Genomic DNA, 19178 nt, shown 5'->3' on the forward strand with positions numbered 1-19178 from the left:
GATGGCGCGCCTGGATGCGATGCGGTGAAGGATGGGTGTGTAGCTGTCTCTTTGCTTACGGCGACATTCAGCAACAGCTTTTTCGCGTACGATCAGATGCTGACGATGTAAGATGATGATGGCCGAATCGAGTCGAGATGATGCGAGGATGCGATGCTTTTCCTGAGCGTGTGAAAGAGGGTCCCGGTCCGGATGGTGTGCTATGTGAATGTAGAGGTGATGGTGGTGATGGCGATGGCGATACTGATACGAGACGGTCCAGACGGCACACAAGGGGAAGGAGCGCCGTGGTGATAAAGTGGATGGATCCCGCAGCGTGGAGGTGGTGGATGATGGCGAGTGGAGAGATTGGGTGGAGAGGGATGATGTCGACGTGAATCTCTCGAGATTATGGTCTGGGCGGAGTGGATTCGGGCGTAAAGCAGGGCGGCCTGGCTGGGCTCCACTGCTTACTTTTCGTTGGCGAACCGCCGCGGTGGCCGAGGGCGATCGATGCAGCCGTTTTGCCTTTGCTTCGCTGCCCTGCTGGGCTCAGTCTGGGCCCAAAAAGTCCAAAAAAGGCCCGGTCCATAAGCGCGATGCATCACGAGACACCGCCAAAAGAGAAATGCAAAAAAGGGAAAAATCAGCCAAATTGGATGGATTGATGGATGGATGCAGCAGCCAAGCGACGGCGAACCGGCTGCGGAGCGGACTGCGGAGCGGACTGCGAATTTCGTCTGCAGCTGCCTTTGCCCTACTGCATTCAAGCCGGCACGTTATGAAAGCCGAGGTGCTGTCGGCCCAAAAGCGAGGAAAAAGAGAGCAGAGCGGCTCGATGACGAACGTCTGCTGCCCATTTCGCCAAGCCGTCTGGGATTGTCGACGTGCTTCCGCGCAGCCCGCTCCTTGGCTCCTTGGCTCCTCCGCTCTTTCGTTCAAAGACTCTGTCGCGGTCTCGGATCAAGCGGTGAGAAGCGCTCGTGTCTCGCCTACGCCCCGGCGCTGGTGGCCACCCCCAAAATCAAGCTTCGATCAGCACCCCGTTCCTAAAACCACACTCCCTCGTATGAATCTCGCAAAGTGTGATCGTCATGCCCAATCTCGATTCGATCCAGATGAAAGGTCGAAAAGGGTGCAGCAGGTGGGGCGAGGGTTCTGCAATGTTGATCATTTTTGATTGCAAATCTTTAGCTCTGGCCCGTAGGCTATGGCCTAAGCGGGGCTGCACCGGCTCACCCTGCATGTGCTGCGTTGTGCGTTGTGCGTTGTGCGTTGTCGCGTTGGGGGTTGGCTGGTGCTACCTTCGGAACGCGCATTCCGGCCTGCTACAGCATCACCACGGAGCAATCGCGTCGCTCTCAACTCCCGAAAGCGCGCCGCGCCATGGCGTAAATGACAAATCACCAAAAATCACGTCGCCCAGATGCGTCCGTCTCGCCCAGTCCACTTGCCTGCAGATCGACGTAACCCCACAGCAGCCTCAGCCTGCCCTCAACTTCTTCGTAATCCCACTTCCCGATCCACCCGATCTTCACACTCGGACACTGTGTTCAACACCTGGCATTCCTTTGCAGAGCTTACACACGCGCGCCCACTGGCTCTTCACTGCTGCTCCTCCGCCGACTTGGTCGCCGTGGTGGACGCCGTGAGCGTCTTCTTGGCCTCGTGCTTGGGCGTCGCCGGCGGCGTGTTTTCGGCGCTCTTCATGTCTTGCAGCTTCGGCAGCACGCCCGCCTGCTTGGCGCTCCCCGTGTGCTGCGCCTCAAACGCCTGCGACGCCGCCGTGAACGGCAGCTTCTTGGCCGCCGGTCCCGCATTCTTGAGCTCGGCCACGTGCACGTCTTCCGACAGCGAGTGCGTGCGGTTCCGACGCGTCGTGGCCCCACCGCTCTCGTTGCCGCTCATGCTCGTCGTGGCCAGACTCGCAGGCAGCGCAGACGTACGCCCCGAGCGGCTGCCCGCTCCGGCTCCGTCCAGAATGCCCGTGGCGCGCGTCGTCGTCGGCGACATGGCGCCGCCTTCGCGCATCAGCGCACGCAGATCCTGGTTGCTCCGGTTGCGCTTCTCCGCAAACGTCTCGCCCACCCCACCCACGCTGCCCCGGCTGCCGCTTCGCGACCGAGAGTGCGTCCGGCTGCGACGTCCTCCACCCGACCCAGGCGTACCGGGACTCAGAACGCCGCCGCGCAGCCCGTTCATCAGCGTCTGCGGATTGAGCATGGAAAACACAGCCTCGTAGTCGCCCTCGTCCTCGGCGTCGCTGTCCGTGTAGCTCGAGCCCTCGGACGCATCCCCCCACGAGCCCTCGCCGTCGTCCTCGTCGCGCTGCTCGTCCCTCTCGTCGATCGCACTCTCGTTCGCGCCGCCCTCGCGCGCCACACTCGAGCCGCGCAGATTCTTGATCTCCTCCGCCGTCATCGAACGGCGCGTCGAAGAACGACGGCGGCGGCCCCATCCGAACAGCCGCTCGTCCATCCACTGCAGCGGATGGCTCAGCGCATCGTTGCTCGCGCCGCCGCTCGCATTCTTCTGCTTCCACACAAGCGCATCCCGCTCCGGCGCAGGCGGTGCCGCCGCATGAGCCAGCATCCTGTTCTCCGCAAAGTCGTCCCACACCTGCGGCGCGAGTTCGTCGATGAGCGCATGCATGTCCGCGCTGATCTTGGCGCGCGTCTGCTGCAGATCCAGGATGGTCTTGTGGTTGCCCGGGATCAGCGACACAAACAGCGGCGGCAGCGACTTGTAGATGTCGATCCCCACCTCGGCGAACTTGAGCGCAGAGTACGACATGGTCGGCAGCACCACCAGCGTGTACAGCGGCATGAGCGCACGCGTGCGCGCCGACAGCTCGTACTTGTGCGCCAACACCGTCGCCATGGCGGCGTAGAACGAGTAGAGGATGGGCGCAACGCCGAGCGACACCAGCACCTTCCACGTTGCCAGCACGTCGCGTCCGGCCACCTTGACCTGCGACGCCGCCAGCGCCTCCTTGGCCTTTTTGTGACTGATGATCTTGGCGAGGATGATGATGGGCGAGTTGAGCACCGCACCCGGCAGCGCCAGACCGCCCCACAGGCCCAGCAGGCCGAGGCGATAGGCGAGCAGGCCCAGGCTGCGCCATCCGGCACGCGTGGCGCGCTCCACCTGGTGGTCGCGCAGACCGGCGTAGCGCAGCTTCTTGTTGTACTGCAGCACCTCTTGGCGCAGCTTGACCACGCGCGGCTCGTCCTTGAACTGCAGGTAGCCCATGATGAATTTGCGGTTCAGCTCCACCGTCTGGCCCAGGCTGAGCGACTGTCCCGGCGCGCGGTACAGACGGCGGCCCGCCTGCACCACCATGAGCGTCTCAAAGTCGGGCGCGCGCAGCGTGACACCCTTGAGACCGTCGTAGACAATGTCCATCATCTCGCCGACCGCCTTGCGCTTGCCCTCGCCGCCCTCGTCAAAGAGGCCGACGAGCTCGCGCGGCACGTCGATGGGCGAGCCGAACTCGACCACCGCACGGCTGCGGAACTTGTGCGGGTGGAAGTACGACAGACCGACGGGCACGATGCGCACGTTCAGATCGCGGTTGGCCGACATGGCGCCCAGCGCCATGATCACTACACCTGCCTTGAGCGGGAGCAGATCGGTGCGGTCGTGGCTGCCGCCCTCGGGGAAGATGCCGAGGCATCCGCCCTCGGCGAGCTTCTCGTACACTTTGGCATACATCTGGGTCTGGTCGACGAATGGAAGGCAAGAGTACTTGCAGCCGACGCCGTCGTTGAGATCGTGGTCCACCTTGTCCATCGCCTTGGCCGCGGCTTTGATCGACTTTTTGTCTTGCTTGGAGGTGTCCTGCTGCGGCACTTTGCCGCGCAGCATGTCGAGGGCGCGTGCATCCTTGAGCTCCTTCTTGATCCTCACCTCGGTGTCGCTGATGATCTCGACGACTTCCACGGTGGCGTGTCCGCACGCCTTGGGAAGCATGATCTGACCCTTGGGCTGCAGTTGCGACTTGAAGGCGGTGCCGTGTCCCTGGAGCAGCAGCGAGTCACCCGAAGGATGGAGCGAGATGTAGCCTTGACCCTTCTTTGCGCTGTCGGCGGCTCTTGCGACGGGGATGGACTGCATGATGCGCGCTGCAGCGCCGATGAAGCGGCGTTTGATGCTCTTTTCGGCGATGAGGAAGGCGACCCTGCGACCGGAGGCTCGACGCACCTCGGAGGCGAGGAGAAGCGGGTCGAGGAACTGGTTGTGGTGGGGAGCGGCCACAAAGATGACGGGCCCCTCGCGCGGGACGCGCCATGCGGAGCGCGGGCGGATCTCGCGGAAGAAGAGGTTGATGATGATGCGCCAGAAGAAGAGCGCGATGTCAAACGCGATGTTGGACGCCATGATGTTCTGGGAGCGGAATACGCGGCAGATGATGCGAGCTACGATGGTGGGAACGAGGCGGTGGAGCGGGATGGGAAGCGACCTGAGCAGGCGGTCAAAGTCCTTGAGCACGGCCTGGAAGCTGGGCGAGTCTCCGGGGCGCGCGTGCGGGACGGGTTTGGGAGATGTGGCGAGCGAGAGATGCTTTGCCTTGCGCTGGTACTCTTTCTGCTTGGCACCGATCTCGGCGGCGGTTCCCTCGGCGATGGCGGTGTCCGGATGGCGTTTGAGGAGATCGTTGGTGGGGAGATGCGCGGGGTCGGTATCGATGGCGGGCGGCTGCGGAGGCGTCGACGCGTGTTGAGCGGCGGCTTTGGGAGGCTCCGGGGGTGTGGGAGGAGTGGCGGCGGTGTTGGCAGCACGATCTCGGGAGGCTGCAAGAGGTGGGTCGGATGTGCCGGTCATTTAGGAGCTATCGGCAGGTGATGGAGAGTGAGAGCGCGACAGCGATGTGCGGCATCCAATCGAGACGAGTCGTCGCAGCGGCTTGGTGGGGAGGCGGTGAGGCAGGTAGGGCTGGCGGATGAATAGACGTGAATACGACGCCCGAGCTCGTCGATGAAGAGAGATGGTGTGATCACGCTCGGATGCCTGTGCCGTCGATGCGGCGAGACTGGCTGCGGATCTGGTGGATCGGATGGGAAGCGATGATGGTGTTCGGAAGATGCGATGCGAAGCAGCGAAGCAGCGATGCTGTTCCAGCCAAGCCCAGTGTGAATCAGCGCCGCACGGCCAGCATGCTCGAGCCATGCACCTTCCAGACAAAAATGGCACGCGCGCCCCTCCCAAGCTCTCTTTTGGGGCAGAAGCGTTGCAAGCGGCGTACCTGTAGCGGACGAGCCGAGCCGAGCGGCAAAGCTTCACACGCGTCGCTGAGGTTTCGAGATGTCTGTGCGGGTCCACTCTCTGCAGTTGCGGGAAAGCTCCCAGCCAATCGATTTCGGGTGCGGCGGCCAGATCCGAGCCCGCGAGGCACGCACGCGAGGCGGAAGCAGCAGAAAAAAATGCGAAAGAAAATTGGAAGAAAAAGAGAAGCGCTGTCTCGCTGCCCCGCGGTGAGGCGTGTTGGTCCAGTAAAAAGTTGGGGGGTGGGCTGGACCCACGACGCGGGGTGAGCAATCAAATTTAAAAAAGTCTGGAGATGAGAAGCAGCTAGTCTAACATTGTGAAGCCCGCTCGACAGCGACGATGTGAAGATGCCATGCCCGAGCTTGTGCAGTTGTACGCTGCTACAGGCCGCGACCCAGATCTTCTCTATAGCAGAGCGTGGTGCCTTGGCGCGACTCACCGACCTTCCACGAGTCCATGTCTGCGTTTTCGGAGCCATGGGAATGGTAGGGAAGGACGGCGATCTCGCAGACCCGCTCAAAGAGGCGGTCGATGGTGGCGCTCAGCCTGGCGCCCGTCTGGGCAAAGTCGGGCTGCGCATTGACCTCGAGCAGCCACACGTTGAGATCGCTCGGCCTTTGCGCCTCGGCGTGGGCATCGCCGTCGTAGCCAACGAGCAGATCGACGCCAAACACCTCGAATGCGTTGGGCCACATTTGCCAGTGGATGCTGCCCGCCTTGGCCGCAGCCTGGAAGCACGCACCAATGACGTCGGCAGCCTTTCGCCGCACCTGGTCGACCATATCGGACGATAGCGCTGCATCTGCTTCTTTGTTCGTTGGGTTCTTGCATGCTGAGCCGGCGAGATCGGACCAGAGAAAAACATTTTCTTCCTTGGGTCGTGCATCGTTGCCGACGGCGAGCGAGCCGTCGTCCTGCAGGCACGTGTTGGTGAGATGGCATCGCAAATCGCGCACCGTTGCCGAAGATGGCGCTTCGTACGCCAGTGGCGCAAAGAGCGCGAGCATCTCGTCGTGCAGATACACCGCCACGCCGCCCACGCACAGCACGTACGCACGAAGGTGGAATTTGCGCGCATTCGAGCCTGGTGCCGAGTCGAGTGAAAGCTTTTGTGAGACCTCCTTTGCCAAAGAATCGCCCTGTGGGGAGCGGATAGGGTCGACAAGGAGCGGTAATCGGATGTACTCTTGTATCACGAAATGGCGCAGCTGGCTGGCCATGACCGAGGTGTCCTTGCCCGCGTATGCGTGTCCACTGGCCGAGCATCCAGCCTCGACACCGTCCTCGTCCTCGTCCTCGTCCTCGTCCTCGTCCTCGTCATCCTCGTCGTCGGACTCGGGTTCGAACTCCTCAAAGATGGACTGAAGCTGGTCGAGCGTGCTAAAGATGCGAATGCCGTTTCCGCGATCCGACATGCCTGGCTTCAGAATGAACCACTTGACATCGCTGTCCCTTGCTTGCTCCAGCGCGCTCTCGTTCTGCTCGAGCAGCTCGGCGAGGTCGTAGAGATCGTCCATGAGCAGCTCATCGAGCTCGTCGGCAAACTGGATGTCCAGATGCCACGTCTTGGGCGTGCACGATCGGAAGCGGCGTGCTTCATCGCCCGGCGGCAGCTTGACCGCATACGTGTTGAGCGCCGAAGCGAGGTAGTGCTTGCGGATCAGCGCCTTGCGGATCACATAGCTCGAGCACTGTGGCTGCTTGCCCTTGACCGACGCCGAGGCTCCTGTGAGCAGCTCTTCGAACGGAAGTAGATCGTAGTCGGCCAAGTACAAGTCCTTGCCCGAAGGAGCACTGGGCCCGCTGTCGTCCTGAGCATGGTGTGGGGCGTCGGTCGCTTCGCCAGCCTCGGTGATCCAGCCATGAGGCGTGAGCACCTTGCGTGCTGCTCGAATTGCGGCGCTCTGAGTGTAGTCTGCTCCTGGAAACGACACGAATGCCGTTTTCGGCGGTGATGAAGAGCCAGAAGCCATCGTTGTAGGCCCGTTGACGGAATGATGAGGTGTGAGAAGGGCAGACGAACACCGCAAGAAGAAATGTTGCGACCCTGCAGGGAAGAAAATGAAAAATGAAAACAAAAATAAAAAAATAAAAATAAAAATAAAAAAAAAAGTCGGACGAATTTCACGAAAAGGACCCGAAAGCCTTCGGCAGCTTCCGAGGAGGGTGATGTCCGGGAAGGGTCAGTTCAAGCACCTTCGCGAAATTTCCAAGCCAGGAGCGGCAGGAGCAGTAAGAGCAGCACGAAGCTGTCACAGTGCGCAGCAGCAGCCCGTCAGTGCATGGCAGCAGCGGCCAGGGTTCAACGACCAAGCTTTGTCGCCACGACCAGGCGTGAATCAGCCCCGCATCCGAGCCAGGAGCCAGGATTGGACAGCTGAAAGTGCTAACACCTCCACCTGATGCAGTGGCCTCCTCACCCGCTCAACCAACAACCGTGCGCTTCATTTCGATCCCCTCTTCCCTTCCTCCTATCGTAATCCGTCTTCGCTTAAGACCACACCCTCCACACCCTCTTTCCTGCTGGCAGCAGTACCCTTTACGCCGCATCATGAGTCGCAGCATCGTATTGGGCACGATCAGCTTCGAAGAGGTGCCGGCACACCTCGAGCACCACGCTCATCCCGCACTGCACCCCAGCGCGATCGAGGAGGACGAAGACTTGGACGCACGCTCGCTGGTCTATCTCTTGGAGGACAACGACTTTGAGCGCGCTGCTGCCTTTCTTGCCGCTGAAGAAGCAAGGCGCCGTGCAGACGTGCTCGCCCACGCCCAAGCCGAAGCCGAGGCGCGCCGCCAGCAAGTGCAGCAGCAGAGGGTGCGTGCGCTGGCGCAACAGCTGGAACAGCTCCTCGATGACGATGAACAACTCATCAACTTGCTTGGTCGACGCATCCTCGCCTTCAACGGCCATCATGTTCAGGATCTCTGGCACCCCCACCAACGCGGCAGATATGCGCACCTTGGCGGCCCCTCGCATGCCTCGACCTCTTACGCTCTGCCCCCGGCAGGATTCGGTGGGCGGAGGGACCTGCATGCAGTTTGGGACGACTACGATGAAAGTGCAGGACTCACAGGTGCGAGTCCGTTCATTCACGCCTCGCCGCTCGTCTTTCACGACAATGTTGCATACCGCCGCACGATGCCAGTATCACGATCTTCTGGAGCGAAGGTCGGCTCGCGAGTCGCCATCCACCCTGTGACTGGAGTCCGCATGCTTCTACAGGATGGCAACACCGTCGAGCTTCCCGACGCTGGCAACGAAAGCGATGCCGAGTCGGAAGAATGGGCGGTGCGTGACGAATCGGACATCGACTGGCTCGGGCGCGAGCTGCTGCGACGTCGTCTGGGAGCTGACGTGTGGGTGCTTGGTACAGATGACCGCACCCCGACCGAGTCGCCGCAGCACTCCAAAGATGAAAACAAGCAGGAAACGGTGGCGGCAGTGCCAGTGTCGGTCGAAGAGGTGGAGAGCGACGATGAAGTTGACGCTGCCGTCCAAGGGATGGTCACAGCAAGTCCAGGATCCACACCGCACGACACCAGTGCAAGCTCAGCGCAGGACACACGCAGCAGCAACGACAGCACAGCCCATACGAGCGGTAAGACCAGGCAACGCGCAGCTACAGTCATGTCCGAGTCCGAAGAGGAAGAGCTCGAGACGGTCGGAAGGCCCATCACTGAGCCAGCCGCCAGTCTCGAGGGCCGACCCAGAAAAGCAGTCAAGGTCGTGGATCGTCGCGCCTCGCAGCATCCATAATGGCAGTTGTAGCTTCATCTTTCAACATTTCGAGAGTTGGAGATGCGAAGGATTACTCATCCGAAGGCGTCCCTTCGCTTCCTGTTGATCCAAAGGCAATCCCACACGAGTCAGTATCCACATGCACGCTACATCTGAGAGGGGATTGCGAAAGCTGTGGGCACACCTTCATCGTCGTCTGCAACGTCGTCGTCGTTGGCGATATCGGCCGAGCTGATGTTCATTTCCGCCTGGCCGCGTTTGAGGCGCGCCACGAGATCCTGTCCGAGCTGCGATCGTGCCTTGGTGCCGTACGCCAGCAGATCCGCGGGCAGATCGCCATCCTTGTTCGGAATCGTCGGATCCGCTCCCGCCTCCAACAGCTCGTTGACTACAATACACAGCAAGTCGTCTCGGGTCAGCTTCTTGTAACTTGTGTGCATGCCAAGAGGTGTGGTGAAGTGGCTTACCGATCCAGTTCCGGATTTCCTCCACCTCGGCGCCCGCCTCGCCATCGGGGATGTCTACGTTGACGGCGGCGTGCAGCGGCGTGTCGGCGTTGGTGCGGTCCTGCAGGTCGACGTCGATCTCGAGGCTAAGGATCTCGGGCAGCACCTGCGTCGACTGCGAGAGCGCAGCGTAGTGCAGCGCATTGCGACCCACGCCGTCGCTGTGGTTGGCATCGAATGCTCCAGACTGGATGATGTCCTGCAGAAGCTCCAGGTCGTCCGTCCGTGCCGCGTGAAGCAGCCTCTTATCTACACCGACCAATTCGCCAACAAAGCAAGGGGGTCAGCAGTTTGCGACGGAAAGGGCCGAGTCTTGAGTGCTTACTTTGGACGTCGATCTGATGGACAGCGTCGTCGTGCTCCTGATCAGCCATCGTTACGCAAGTTGAGAGGAGGTGGACTTGGTGAAGGTGGTGGTAAGAAGCCAGCAAGAAGATCGCCGAAAGTGTTGGTTCCTTTCGTCCGCCGCTGCAGGCTGTCGGCATCCGAGCGTTGGCGCGGCGGTGTTGGATTGTGCTCGCTTGGCTGACCCACAATCACCGATCCAGATTTTTGCTTTGGCGTTCAATCGGAGATGACCAAAGGTCGAGGTTCTCGGAAGACGGAGATGCGGCGAGGTGGAAATTCGGCGGTTGTGCGCCTCCCAGCCGTGCATTTTTGGGCGAAAAGAAAAAGTTTAGAAGAAATCTCGCACCAAAGCTGCACTCACCTGCTCCACTCGACCTCACCATCATCACCATCCTCATCTAGCCACTCAACACTTGACCGTTGCTGGAGCTACATAGCTTCTGTTCTCGATCATGCCGGGAGTGAAGCGCAAGGCTGAGGCTTCCACCTCGAAGGCGTCATCATCCAAACACGCCGCCAGCCCAGCAGCACGTGCATCATCCAAGCGCAAGCCCGAACCCGTTTGCATGGACGACAGCGACAACAATGACGAATTTGACGACGAGGAGGATCTTCTCGATTCGGCACTGCACGGCACAGGCTCTGCTGCCCTTGCAGGTGATCTGAACGAGGATGATGACGACGAAGACGAAGACGAAGAGGAGGACGACAGCGAAGAAGAGGGATCGGATTCAGAAGCAACAGATGCCGCATCACAAGACGAGATCGAGCTCGCATCCGACGCAGACGATTTTGACGACGAAGAGCAGCCAGAGGCCGAGGGCGACGGCGGCGAGGTCGAAATCATGTCGGACGAAGATATGGACGGCGGCTTCGAGGATCTGGAAGCCGATGGCGCCGAAGAGGACCCGAGCTCGTCCGCCACCGCGGCCGCATACGCCTCGCGCAAAGCGTCCAAGAGCGCGCTGTACGCCATTCCGACGCTGGCCGAGGTGCAGGGACTCAAGGAGACCGGGGAGCTGTTCAAGAACAACGTGTTCAAGCTCAAGGTTGACGAGATGCTCCCCGAAGTGCGCCCGGCCTACAGCAAGGCCGGCGCGCTCGAGCTTGTCTTGCGCCGTCTGCATCAGCTCTTCCAGTCGCTCGATCCCATCGAGCCTCTGCCTGTGGGCGACGCTATCAAGCGCTTCCAAAAGCACACCGCCGACTCCAAGGTCACCATCCCCTTCCCAGACCCGGCTCCCAAGGCCGACGCCAACTACAAGCTCGGTTTCGACAAGCCCGCTGCGATGCACCTTGTCGGAAGCTGGGCGCTCAAGTCGGCCGCAAAGCGTCCGCAGGGAATCGACGTCGACGTGGCCGTCGTCATGCCTGCAGAGCTGTTCCAGCAGAAGGACTACGTCAACTTCAGGTATTTCCACAAAAAGGCCTTCTACCTCGCCGCGCTCGCTCATGCGATTCAAACAGCACAGGACGAGCACGACATCCACCTTGGCGTCACGCCGTCCTTCTCGCTCGTCGACGCCGATCCGAGACGGCCGATCCTCGTCCTGAGTCCCATCCGCGACAAGTCGGAAACCGACTTTTCAAAGCTCAAGTGCAACATCCGCATCCACCCCTCGATCGAGCCCGACACCTTCAAGCCCATCCACCTTGGTCCGCTGCGCAGCAACGTGCGCGTGGCATCCGACGAGGCCACTCCGGCTGATGCAGCCTCCGTCGCTACTCCGCGGTACAATGCTGCCATTCTCGCCGACATGCTGCATCTTCCCCACCTCGTCTACCTCCACTCGATCGCACAGGCGTGTCCCGCCTTTGCCGATGCGTGTCTGCTACTCAAGACGTGGGCCTTCCAGCGCGGCTTTGGCTCGGGCGGTCGTCTCAGCCCAAAGCTCGCTGCGACCGAGGACGAGCGTCGCCGTCTCGTGGCGGGTACGGCCTCGCTGCGCTTCCTGCTCACCATGATCCTCGCGCATTTGCTGCAAGGCGAAGAGAAGCGCGCGGGCAAACGCGACTCGTCCAACGCAGGCCGGAGCAAGCTCTCCAACAGCTTCTCGAGCTACCAGCTCTTCCGTGGTGTCATGGACTGGCTCGCCAAGCACGACTTCCGTGCCAACCCGGTCTTTATGAAGCCCATGCCCGAGGCCGGCCTGGCGTCCAAGGCCGACAAGATGCCCCGTGCCGAGTTCAGCCAGGTCTTTGACCGCGTCCTCGTCGATCCGAGCGGCATGCTCAACCTGCTCGCATTCGTGCCTACTGGCTCCGTCGACCTGCTCCAGTACGAGGCACGCAGGACGTTCGACATGCTCAACGACCCGAGCTCGGACCACTTTGATGCGCTCTTCTTGCAGGATCGAACGGCTGCGCCCTTTACCTTTGACGAGGTGGCGCGCATCGACCTGCCACTGTCCACAAAGGCGCGCGAGAGCAACGGCGTGGGCATCTCTGCGGCTTCGCCGATCCAGCGTGCCGACTTTGGCAACTCGTTCCAGGCGGCCATGATCCAGGTCAGCTCCACCGCCTCGCGCGCACTCGAGGGGCGCGCCAAGCTCGTTGCTCTCATGCATCCTGCCACGGGCGGACTGGCGGGCACGTGGAGGTTGAATGGCAGCCGTCCCGTTGCGCTGAGCGATGCCGAGATCGGCGTGGTTCTCGATGGCGAGCAGGCATGGAGGATGGTGGAGCACGGTCCGTCGAGTCAGGAGACCGAGCAGGCCGAGCGCTTCCGTGCCTTCTGGGGCAAGATGTCGGAGCTGCGTCGGTTCAAGGACGGACGCGTGCTCGAGAGTGTCGTGTGGCCCGTCACCACGCAGGCGTCGCGCTGGGCCATCCCGCGCCGCATCCTCTCGTACGTGCTCTACCGCCATCACGCCATCCACGAGTCGCAGATCCACTTTGTCGCGTCGCACTTTGACTCGCTCCTCGAGGTGGACAGCACGCTGGTGCGAACGGCACACGTGGTCAGCACCGAGGAGAAGGGCTTCACGCCCGTCCAGACGGCCTTTGACCAGCTGTCCAAGGATCTGCGTGCACTCGAATCGCTGCCGTTGTCTATCATCGCCGTGTCGCCCGCCTCGCCCGGTCTGCGTGGGACGAGCACGTTTGTGCCCGCGCCGCTCAACCTGGAGCTGCTGGGCGAGCGCATCCCCGACGCAGCGTCGTATCTGCCGGTGCACGACATTGTGATCACATTCGAGGGCTCGGGCAAGTGGCCCAACGAGCTCGCGGCGATCCAGGCGATGAAGGCGGCGTTCTTCGAACGCATGTGCGCCGAGATCGGCAACAAGATGCCCGGCACCATGGCGCGCATCGTATTCAACCCCAACGCCACGTCCAAGATGGAGGACCAGTGCAGCCTGGAGCTGGTGCTGCCGAGTGGATTTGCGTTTAGGGCGAGCGTGATGCACAGCCGCGAAAAGGTGCTGCTCGAGCGCATCCTTGCCGACCGGTTCGAGTCGGCGGCGGCCAAGAGGCGCGCGCGCAAGATCGTGCTCGAGTGGCAGCGTCGCTTCGAGACGCTTCCGCTGCACCACTCGTACATTGCGTCGATGGGCCACCGCTTCGCCTCGTTCGGCACCGCCGTGAGGCTGACCAAGCGATGGTTTGCGAGCCAGATGCTGTCGTCGCCCGCGGTGCCCGAGGAGCTGATCGAGCTGGTTTGCGCCGCGGCGTACCTGTCGCCCGAGGAGGGCGCGCCGGCGTCAGCGGTGGCGGGCCTGCTGAGGATCCTGCGCCTGCTGGCCAACTGGAGGTGGAAGGAGGAGCCGCTCATGGTGCCCATCCAGGCGGTGATCGACTCGGCCGAGGCCAAGGATATCTACACGTTCCCCGCAGACAAGCGCACCGAGGTCGAGACGGCGTTCAAGGCAGCGCGCGGCAGCGATCCTTCCATGACGCACCGCGCGTGGTTCGTGGCGACCGAAACCGACGTCGAGGCGCTGGCATTCGGCCGCCAGGGACCCGTGGGTGGCGTAGCCGACGGTATCCGGAAGCTTGCCCAGAACGCGGTCTCGCAGCTGGAGAGCGCGACGTCGTTGGGGCGCGAGGACCTGATGGCGGTGTTTACGCCGTCGACGGAGCACTACGACTTCGTGATCGCCCTCAAGCGCAACGTTCTGCCGCGCTACAGCGAAAACGTGCACGCCGATCCGAGCGTGTGGGGCAGCAAACGCACAAAGTACGTCAACGATGCCGGCGCCAGCCTGCCGCCCGTCGAGAGTGTGCTGGGCGCAACGCCCAAGCCGGGCTTTGATTCGGCCGAGGCCTTCCTGGCGCTGCTGCGCGGCTTGTACAGCGACTCGTTCCGCCTCTACCACGACTGCCACGGTGGCAACTTGATCGGCGGCCTCTTCAACCCATCGCTCGAGCGCGAGCGGGACTTCAAGGTGGGCCTCGGCTTCTCGTCTCAACCGACCACGACGGACCGCAAGGCACAGGTCAAGCTCAACCGCGCCGCCATCATGGCCGAGATCGAACGGCTCGGTGAAGGCCTCGTGGAGCGCGTCGAGCTGCGAAATGCCTGAAACGCCCATCTTCACCTCACTTGTCTCTAACAGCATGCATTTCATGACACTCTTTCCGTTCGCGTGAGGGGGGGTCTTGTCGTCGTAGTGAGAGGAAAGATCCACGGTCTGAAGGATGAAAGAAGGCCACTGAGGCTGGCTCAAAACCTAACACGTTTGAGCTTTTTTTCGGCGCTTGCGCGTCCGCCCACCTCCACACAGCAGACAAAAAAGAGGGCGCTGAGCTGCGCGCCAACCTTGAAAGTCACGAGCGAGGGCACCCTGCAGCGACGCACAGACATCCACCTCGCCCTGCTCTGTAGCTTCCCCCTTCCATCAACCACACCTTCGAGTCGTGCTCACCACTCGTCCATCCCTCTCGCCTGCTCAACCCCACCGGATCGCAACAATGGCCGATCTGCTCGACCCATCCGCACTGCTGCACGTGCTGCAGCAGCTGCTCCCTCCCGCCGCCGGCTCCGAACCGCAGCTGCGCAGTCCATCGGATGCCCTCGCCGCCATGGTGCACACAGTGATGACGCGGCTCGACTTCCGCCTCACCGGTCTGTCCGAAGACGACCGTATCGCTAGCGCTTCGTCGTTCGAAGGCGCAGATGCCAGCGTGGCGGCCAACAAGCTGCCTGGCGAATGGAACGCCAAGGGACCGGACCACTACTGCTTCCGATACAAACATCACCAGTCGTCGCTCGACTACATGGTCAAGCTCGTCAAGCTCGGCGGACGCGTCGTCGTGCATGGCATCGCGCTGCAGGGATCCAAGACGAGCACGCTCGAGATCGTGCTGGCCGACTACTTTTCCGCGTCCTTCTTTCCGTACCCGCCACCACAGGGAGACGCCGAGCCGCTCGTGAATGGATTCATCGGCTCGGCGAGGATCAAGGATCTCGTGATTGCGTACAAGACGCAGGTGCTGCAGACGCTTGTGCCTGGTCTGCGAAAGGATGGATATACGGAGGAAACGACCGACAACAACTCAAGCGCAAGTACAAGGGAGGGAGACTCGCGGGGAGCATCGTCGTCGCAACCACAGCGTCCGTACCCAGGCTCGGCACCGCCTCCGCGTGCGCCGTTTGCAGGCGACGAAGACGACCCGTCCCAGCCAGCGGGCATGTTTCCCGGTCGCAACCCCATGACGATCGGCGATAGGGATCTGGATCCGCTCGGTGGATCTCCGCTGCGTCTTCCGCCGCGATTTGGAGGTGGAAGTGCGGGCGGGTTTGCGCCGCCACCGCTGTTCCCCGGCGGCGATTCGGGCGGCGGGATGTACGTCGGACCGGACCACCCCATGTTCCGAAACCGATTCCCACCGCCCGGTGCACAGGGTCTGCCGCCTGGCGCTGTGCCGCCCGGAGCGCGTTTCGACCCCATCTTCCCTAATGAGCCAGATGTGGGCGGTGCGAGACCCCAGCATCCCCCGCGCCACGGCGATCCAGATTGGGACGACCTCGCCCCTCCGCGTCCGGAGAATCCGTTCCCCAACAGGCCGAGGCAGGGTGGCGGCCCCGGCCCAGACACGCGCGGATGGTACGCCTAACCCCGCAAGCCCTCGGTCGATACTGTCTCACAACGGTTTCCTTCACTCACAGTCACGCGCCTGCACAAGTCCTCAATCTCATTGATCGTGCGTGGGGACCCCCCCCCCTCTCGAGTTCGCGCAGCTGTACGAGTCAACGTCTGGGATGTGAAATCTTCAACAATTGCAAAAAAAGTCTGGCGGGGATTTAGTCTTTGGAGGCGGTCTTCTGGGCGAGTGTGATCTTGTCGCCGAGGCTGAGCGCGATACCCTGCGTCTTTGAGCGGATCCTAACATGGCCCTGGATCGTCTTGCCGTCCGGAAGCAGTTCGATGCTGAGGTTGGCCAGCGCATCCTCGCCAAACAGCGAGCGGGCATACATGTTTGCGGACAAGAAGCCGCACTCGCCCGCAAGCGACGCATCGGGCGTGAGGCACGACATGTTGGTGCTCTTCATAATGTGCGCCAGATACTCGCGCAGGTCGGTGATGGCCGTGTTGACGTTCACCTTGTTCTCCCACTCGAACTCGGTCCACATGGCGCGGAACTGCGCCTCGTTGCAGTACGCCGGCGCAATGTAGTCCATAATGTCAATGTGGATGTCGTTCAACACCACACACTTGGCATCGCCCGCACTCTGCGTACCCGTGCCCGCCGCACCCTCGTAGATGATGTTGCCAAAGATCACGCCCGTCTCGGTACTCGACACCTTGATCGTCGCCTTGATCGACTGGTACGAGTACGGCGCCAGCGTGTAGTTCGACGGCCTCTCCACCAGCTTCAGATCGCCCAGCGTCGCAAACTCGATCGACAAGTTCTGCAGCGTCTCGGCAGTCTGGTTCACCACGAGCACATCCAGCAGGATGTCAAACTGGTGCACGTTGACGTACGCCTCGGCGTACACCGGATCCGAGAAGCCCGTCAGCTGCACGACGCGCGCGAGCTTCGAGATGAAATCGTCCTTGGCCGCCTCGGCCGCGCCCGTCGCCTGCGTGAGCTCGCGCTCGTACTCCTCGGCCGCATCGTCCGCCGCCTTCTTGGAGAATTGGCGGAACGACAGCAGATCGTCCGGCTGCACCTTGACCACCTTGGTCTCCTTGGCGAGCTTCTCGGCCTGCTTGGCCTGCTCGTGCTCCACCATCTTGGTGTACGCCGCCTTGGTGTCGTGCAGGAACACCTCGTTGGCCTCCTCGCTCTCGGGCTCGGCCTCGTGCATGCTCGAGGCGAGCGTCTCGACGCACGCCATGATGCGCTCCACCGAGTCCTCGTCGATGGGCGTCGCCGCAAACTTGGACTGGCCCACACGCACGATGCTCGTCATGATGAGCATCGCCTCTGCGCGCAGGCTGTTCTTGGCCGCGGCGTCCGACGAGAGCTGGGCAAAGCGCAGCACGAGCTTGGTGAGCGTCGAGGCGAGCACCGTGCCCGTGTAGAAGTCGCCGAGCAGCAGCAGCGAGCGCAGTGGCGGCTTGGAGGCGCTCTTGACCGCCTCGAGTCGCGCCGCCTGGTTGGCCTCGGAGCTGAAGGCGGTCTCGGTGGCGTAGGTGCCATCGGCACGAACGCGGTTGGCGGCCGACGACGACTTGGCCGCTGCGCCGAGCGCCGAGGACGACGCGCCCGCATCGGCCTGCTCGGCGGCGCCTTCGGCCTCGACGCCGGTGGAAGAAGCCTCGAGCAGACGCTCCTCGGCGGCGAGGATGGGCACCTCGCCGATGACCTTGCGGATCTGCTGCATGGCCTCCTTGACGTCCTCGATGCTGGCGCAGTACTCGCCGACGATCCAGAGCGCGCCGCGGAAGACCTTGCCGGACTTGATGTCGGTAAAAGTGCGCAGCAGCTTGTCCACGATGGACGAGCGGAGGTCGGGGAACTTTTCGACCACCTCGCGTACAAAGGCGATGACGTCGACGGCGGACGGGTTGTTGGAGTCGCCGAGGAACTCCATGAGCACGTGCACGACGTTGGAGGCGACCTCGGAGAACTTGATGGCGCAGGTGTGGATGGACTGGATGAGGAGCTGGCGGTACTCGAGGTTCTTGTCCTGGGAGGACTGCGAGGTGTCGACGGTCTTCATGAGCTCCTTCTTGAGCAGCAGCACGACCTCCTCGATGTTGCGGCTGGAGACCATCTCGAGGGCGATGCGGAGCGCCTTGCGACGGACGTCCATGTCTGGGCTGGAGAGTACGCGGAGGAGGTCCATGACGAGCGGGTCGATGACGTGCTCGTGCTTGGAGCGCAGGGCGTCGAGGCGGTCGAGCACGATGAGTTTGACGTTGTTGTCGCTCTCCTTGACGGCGAGCTCGATGAGCGCGCTTGCGGTTGCCTTTACTGCGGCAGCGTTCTGGGTGAGCGTGGTGAGCGTGGTGGCGGCCTCGTACTTGACCGAGTGGCTGGGCGCGGCGAGGAGCTCCGAGACGGCGCGGATGTAGCGCGGACGGTTGGGCGAGTCGCCGCGGCAGTCCTTGCGGATGAGCTCGATGATGGCGAGCTGCATAAGCTCGTCCTGGGAAGCGATCTGGTCGCCGAGGCCGAGGAGGTACTGGACGGCGCGCTCGGGGGCGGTGTGGCAGAGGAGAACAAAAGCGTTGCGCTTGCAGGTGGTGTCTGCCTCTGCGGCGAGGAAGGTCTCCATGAGCTCGGGCGCGTCGACGATGAGGTTCTCGTTCTGCTGGTATATCGAGTAGACGCAGAATACGGCGTTCTTGCGCACGTAGCTGTGGCGGTGCTCGAGACATTGGCGGATGGTGGGGATGAGCGGTTCGAGAAGTTCGGGCTCCTTGACCTTCTGGAGGAAGCGGAGTGTGGAGCCACGAATGTACTCGTTGGGGTGCTGCAGATCGTTACGGATGGCGTTGCTGCGAATATGATGAGCAGGAAAGCAAAAGGGTCAGCAAAGGGATGCAGATGCGGGCATGCGAGAATGAAAACGGACGTACCAAACGAGGATCATCTCCTGCTTGAGGTTGCCCTTTTCGTCGAGCTTGGGGCAGACCTCCCAGTAGAAGTGGAGCATCTTCTTGAGCTGCTTGTTACGGCTGGGGAGGACATATTGGATGATGGGCATGAGCAGGTTGGGCTGGGGCGAACCGTTGAGGGTGGATACGATGATGCGTCGGAGGGTCTCGAGCTTGATCTCGTCGGAGCCGCGCTGGAGGTTGTTGCGCAGATCCTGGGTGGAGAGCTCGATGCCGTCGCTGCTCGGGTCGGTAGCGACGACGGTGTAGGCGATGGCCTCGGAGGACGCCATGGTGAGTTGCCGTTTGTGCGCGTGGGGGAGGGAGAGGCCCGGAGAGTTGGAT

At 62.1% G+C, this 19178-nt stretch overlaps 7 protein-coding genes across 7 annotated transcripts; 3 read left to right on the forward strand and 4 right to left on the reverse strand.

Moving 5' to 3' along the window:
* Positions 1 to 1584: 1584 nt before the first annotated feature.
* Positions 1585 to 4803, reverse strand: PAN0_006d2835 (glycerol-3-phosphate O-acyltransferase; the record flags this gene model as incomplete). The annotated part of the gene is made up of 1 exon (XM_014801478.1): positions 1585 to 4803. The coding sequence occupies one exon, from the start codon at positions 4801 to 4803 to the stop codon at positions 1585 to 1587; it is 3219 nt and encodes a 1072-aa protein (XP_014656964.1).
* Positions 4804 to 5627: 824 nt separating this feature from the next.
* PAN0_006d2836 (tubulin-tyrosine ligase) lies at positions 5628 to 7220 on the reverse strand (the record flags this gene model as incomplete). Its single annotated transcript, XM_014801479.1, has 1 exon — positions 5628 to 7220. One exon carries the CDS (start codon positions 7218 to 7220, stop codon positions 5628 to 5630), a length of 1593 nt encoding a protein of 530 aa, XP_014656965.1.
* Positions 7221 to 7798: 578 nt separating this feature from the next.
* PAN0_006c2837 (uncharacterized protein) lies at positions 7799 to 9007 on the forward strand (the record flags this gene model as incomplete). Its single annotated transcript, XM_014801480.1, has 1 exon — positions 7799 to 9007. One exon carries the CDS (start codon positions 7799 to 7801, stop codon positions 9005 to 9007), a length of 1209 nt encoding a protein of 402 aa, XP_014656966.1.
* A 128-nt stretch (positions 9008 to 9135) lies between these two features.
* On the reverse strand, positions 9136 to 9869 carry PAN0_006d2838 (ankyrin; the record flags this gene model as incomplete). Its single annotated transcript, XM_014801481.1, has 3 exons — positions 9136 to 9377; positions 9457 to 9744; positions 9821 to 9869. The coding sequence occupies 3 exons, from the start codon at positions 9867 to 9869 to the stop codon at positions 9136 to 9138; spliced, it is 579 nt and encodes a 192-aa protein (XP_014656967.1).
* A 426-nt stretch (positions 9870 to 10295) lies between these two features.
* PAN0_006c2839 (nrap protein) lies at positions 10296 to 14366 on the forward strand (the record flags this gene model as incomplete). Its single annotated transcript, XM_014801482.1, has 1 exon — positions 10296 to 14366. The coding sequence occupies one exon, from the start codon at positions 10296 to 10298 to the stop codon at positions 14364 to 14366; it is 4071 nt and encodes a 1356-aa protein (XP_014656968.1).
* Positions 14367 to 14754: 388 nt separating this feature from the next.
* PAN0_006c2840 (uncharacterized protein) lies at positions 14755 to 15900 on the forward strand (the record flags this gene model as incomplete). The annotated part of the gene is made up of 1 exon (XM_014801483.1): positions 14755 to 15900. One exon carries the CDS (start codon positions 14755 to 14757, stop codon positions 15898 to 15900), a length of 1146 nt encoding a protein of 381 aa, XP_014656969.1.
* A 187-nt stretch (positions 15901 to 16087) lies between these two features.
* On the reverse strand, positions 16088 to 19126 carry PAN0_006d2841 (coatomer protein; the record flags this gene model as incomplete). The annotated part of the gene is made up of 2 exons (XM_014801484.1): positions 16088 to 18734; positions 18816 to 19126. 2 exons carry the CDS (start codon positions 19124 to 19126, stop codon positions 16088 to 16090), a joined length of 2958 nt encoding a protein of 985 aa, XP_014656970.1.
* Between the last annotated feature and the right edge of the window lie 52 nt (positions 19127 to 19178).

This window comes from Moesziomyces antarcticus (genome assembly GCF_000747765.1).
Source record: "Moesziomyces antarcticus DNA, scaffold: scaffold_v10006, strain JCM 10317, whole genome shotgun sequence".
NCBI lineage: Eukaryota > Fungi > Basidiomycota > Ustilaginomycetes > Ustilaginales > Ustilaginaceae > Moesziomyces > Moesziomyces antarcticus.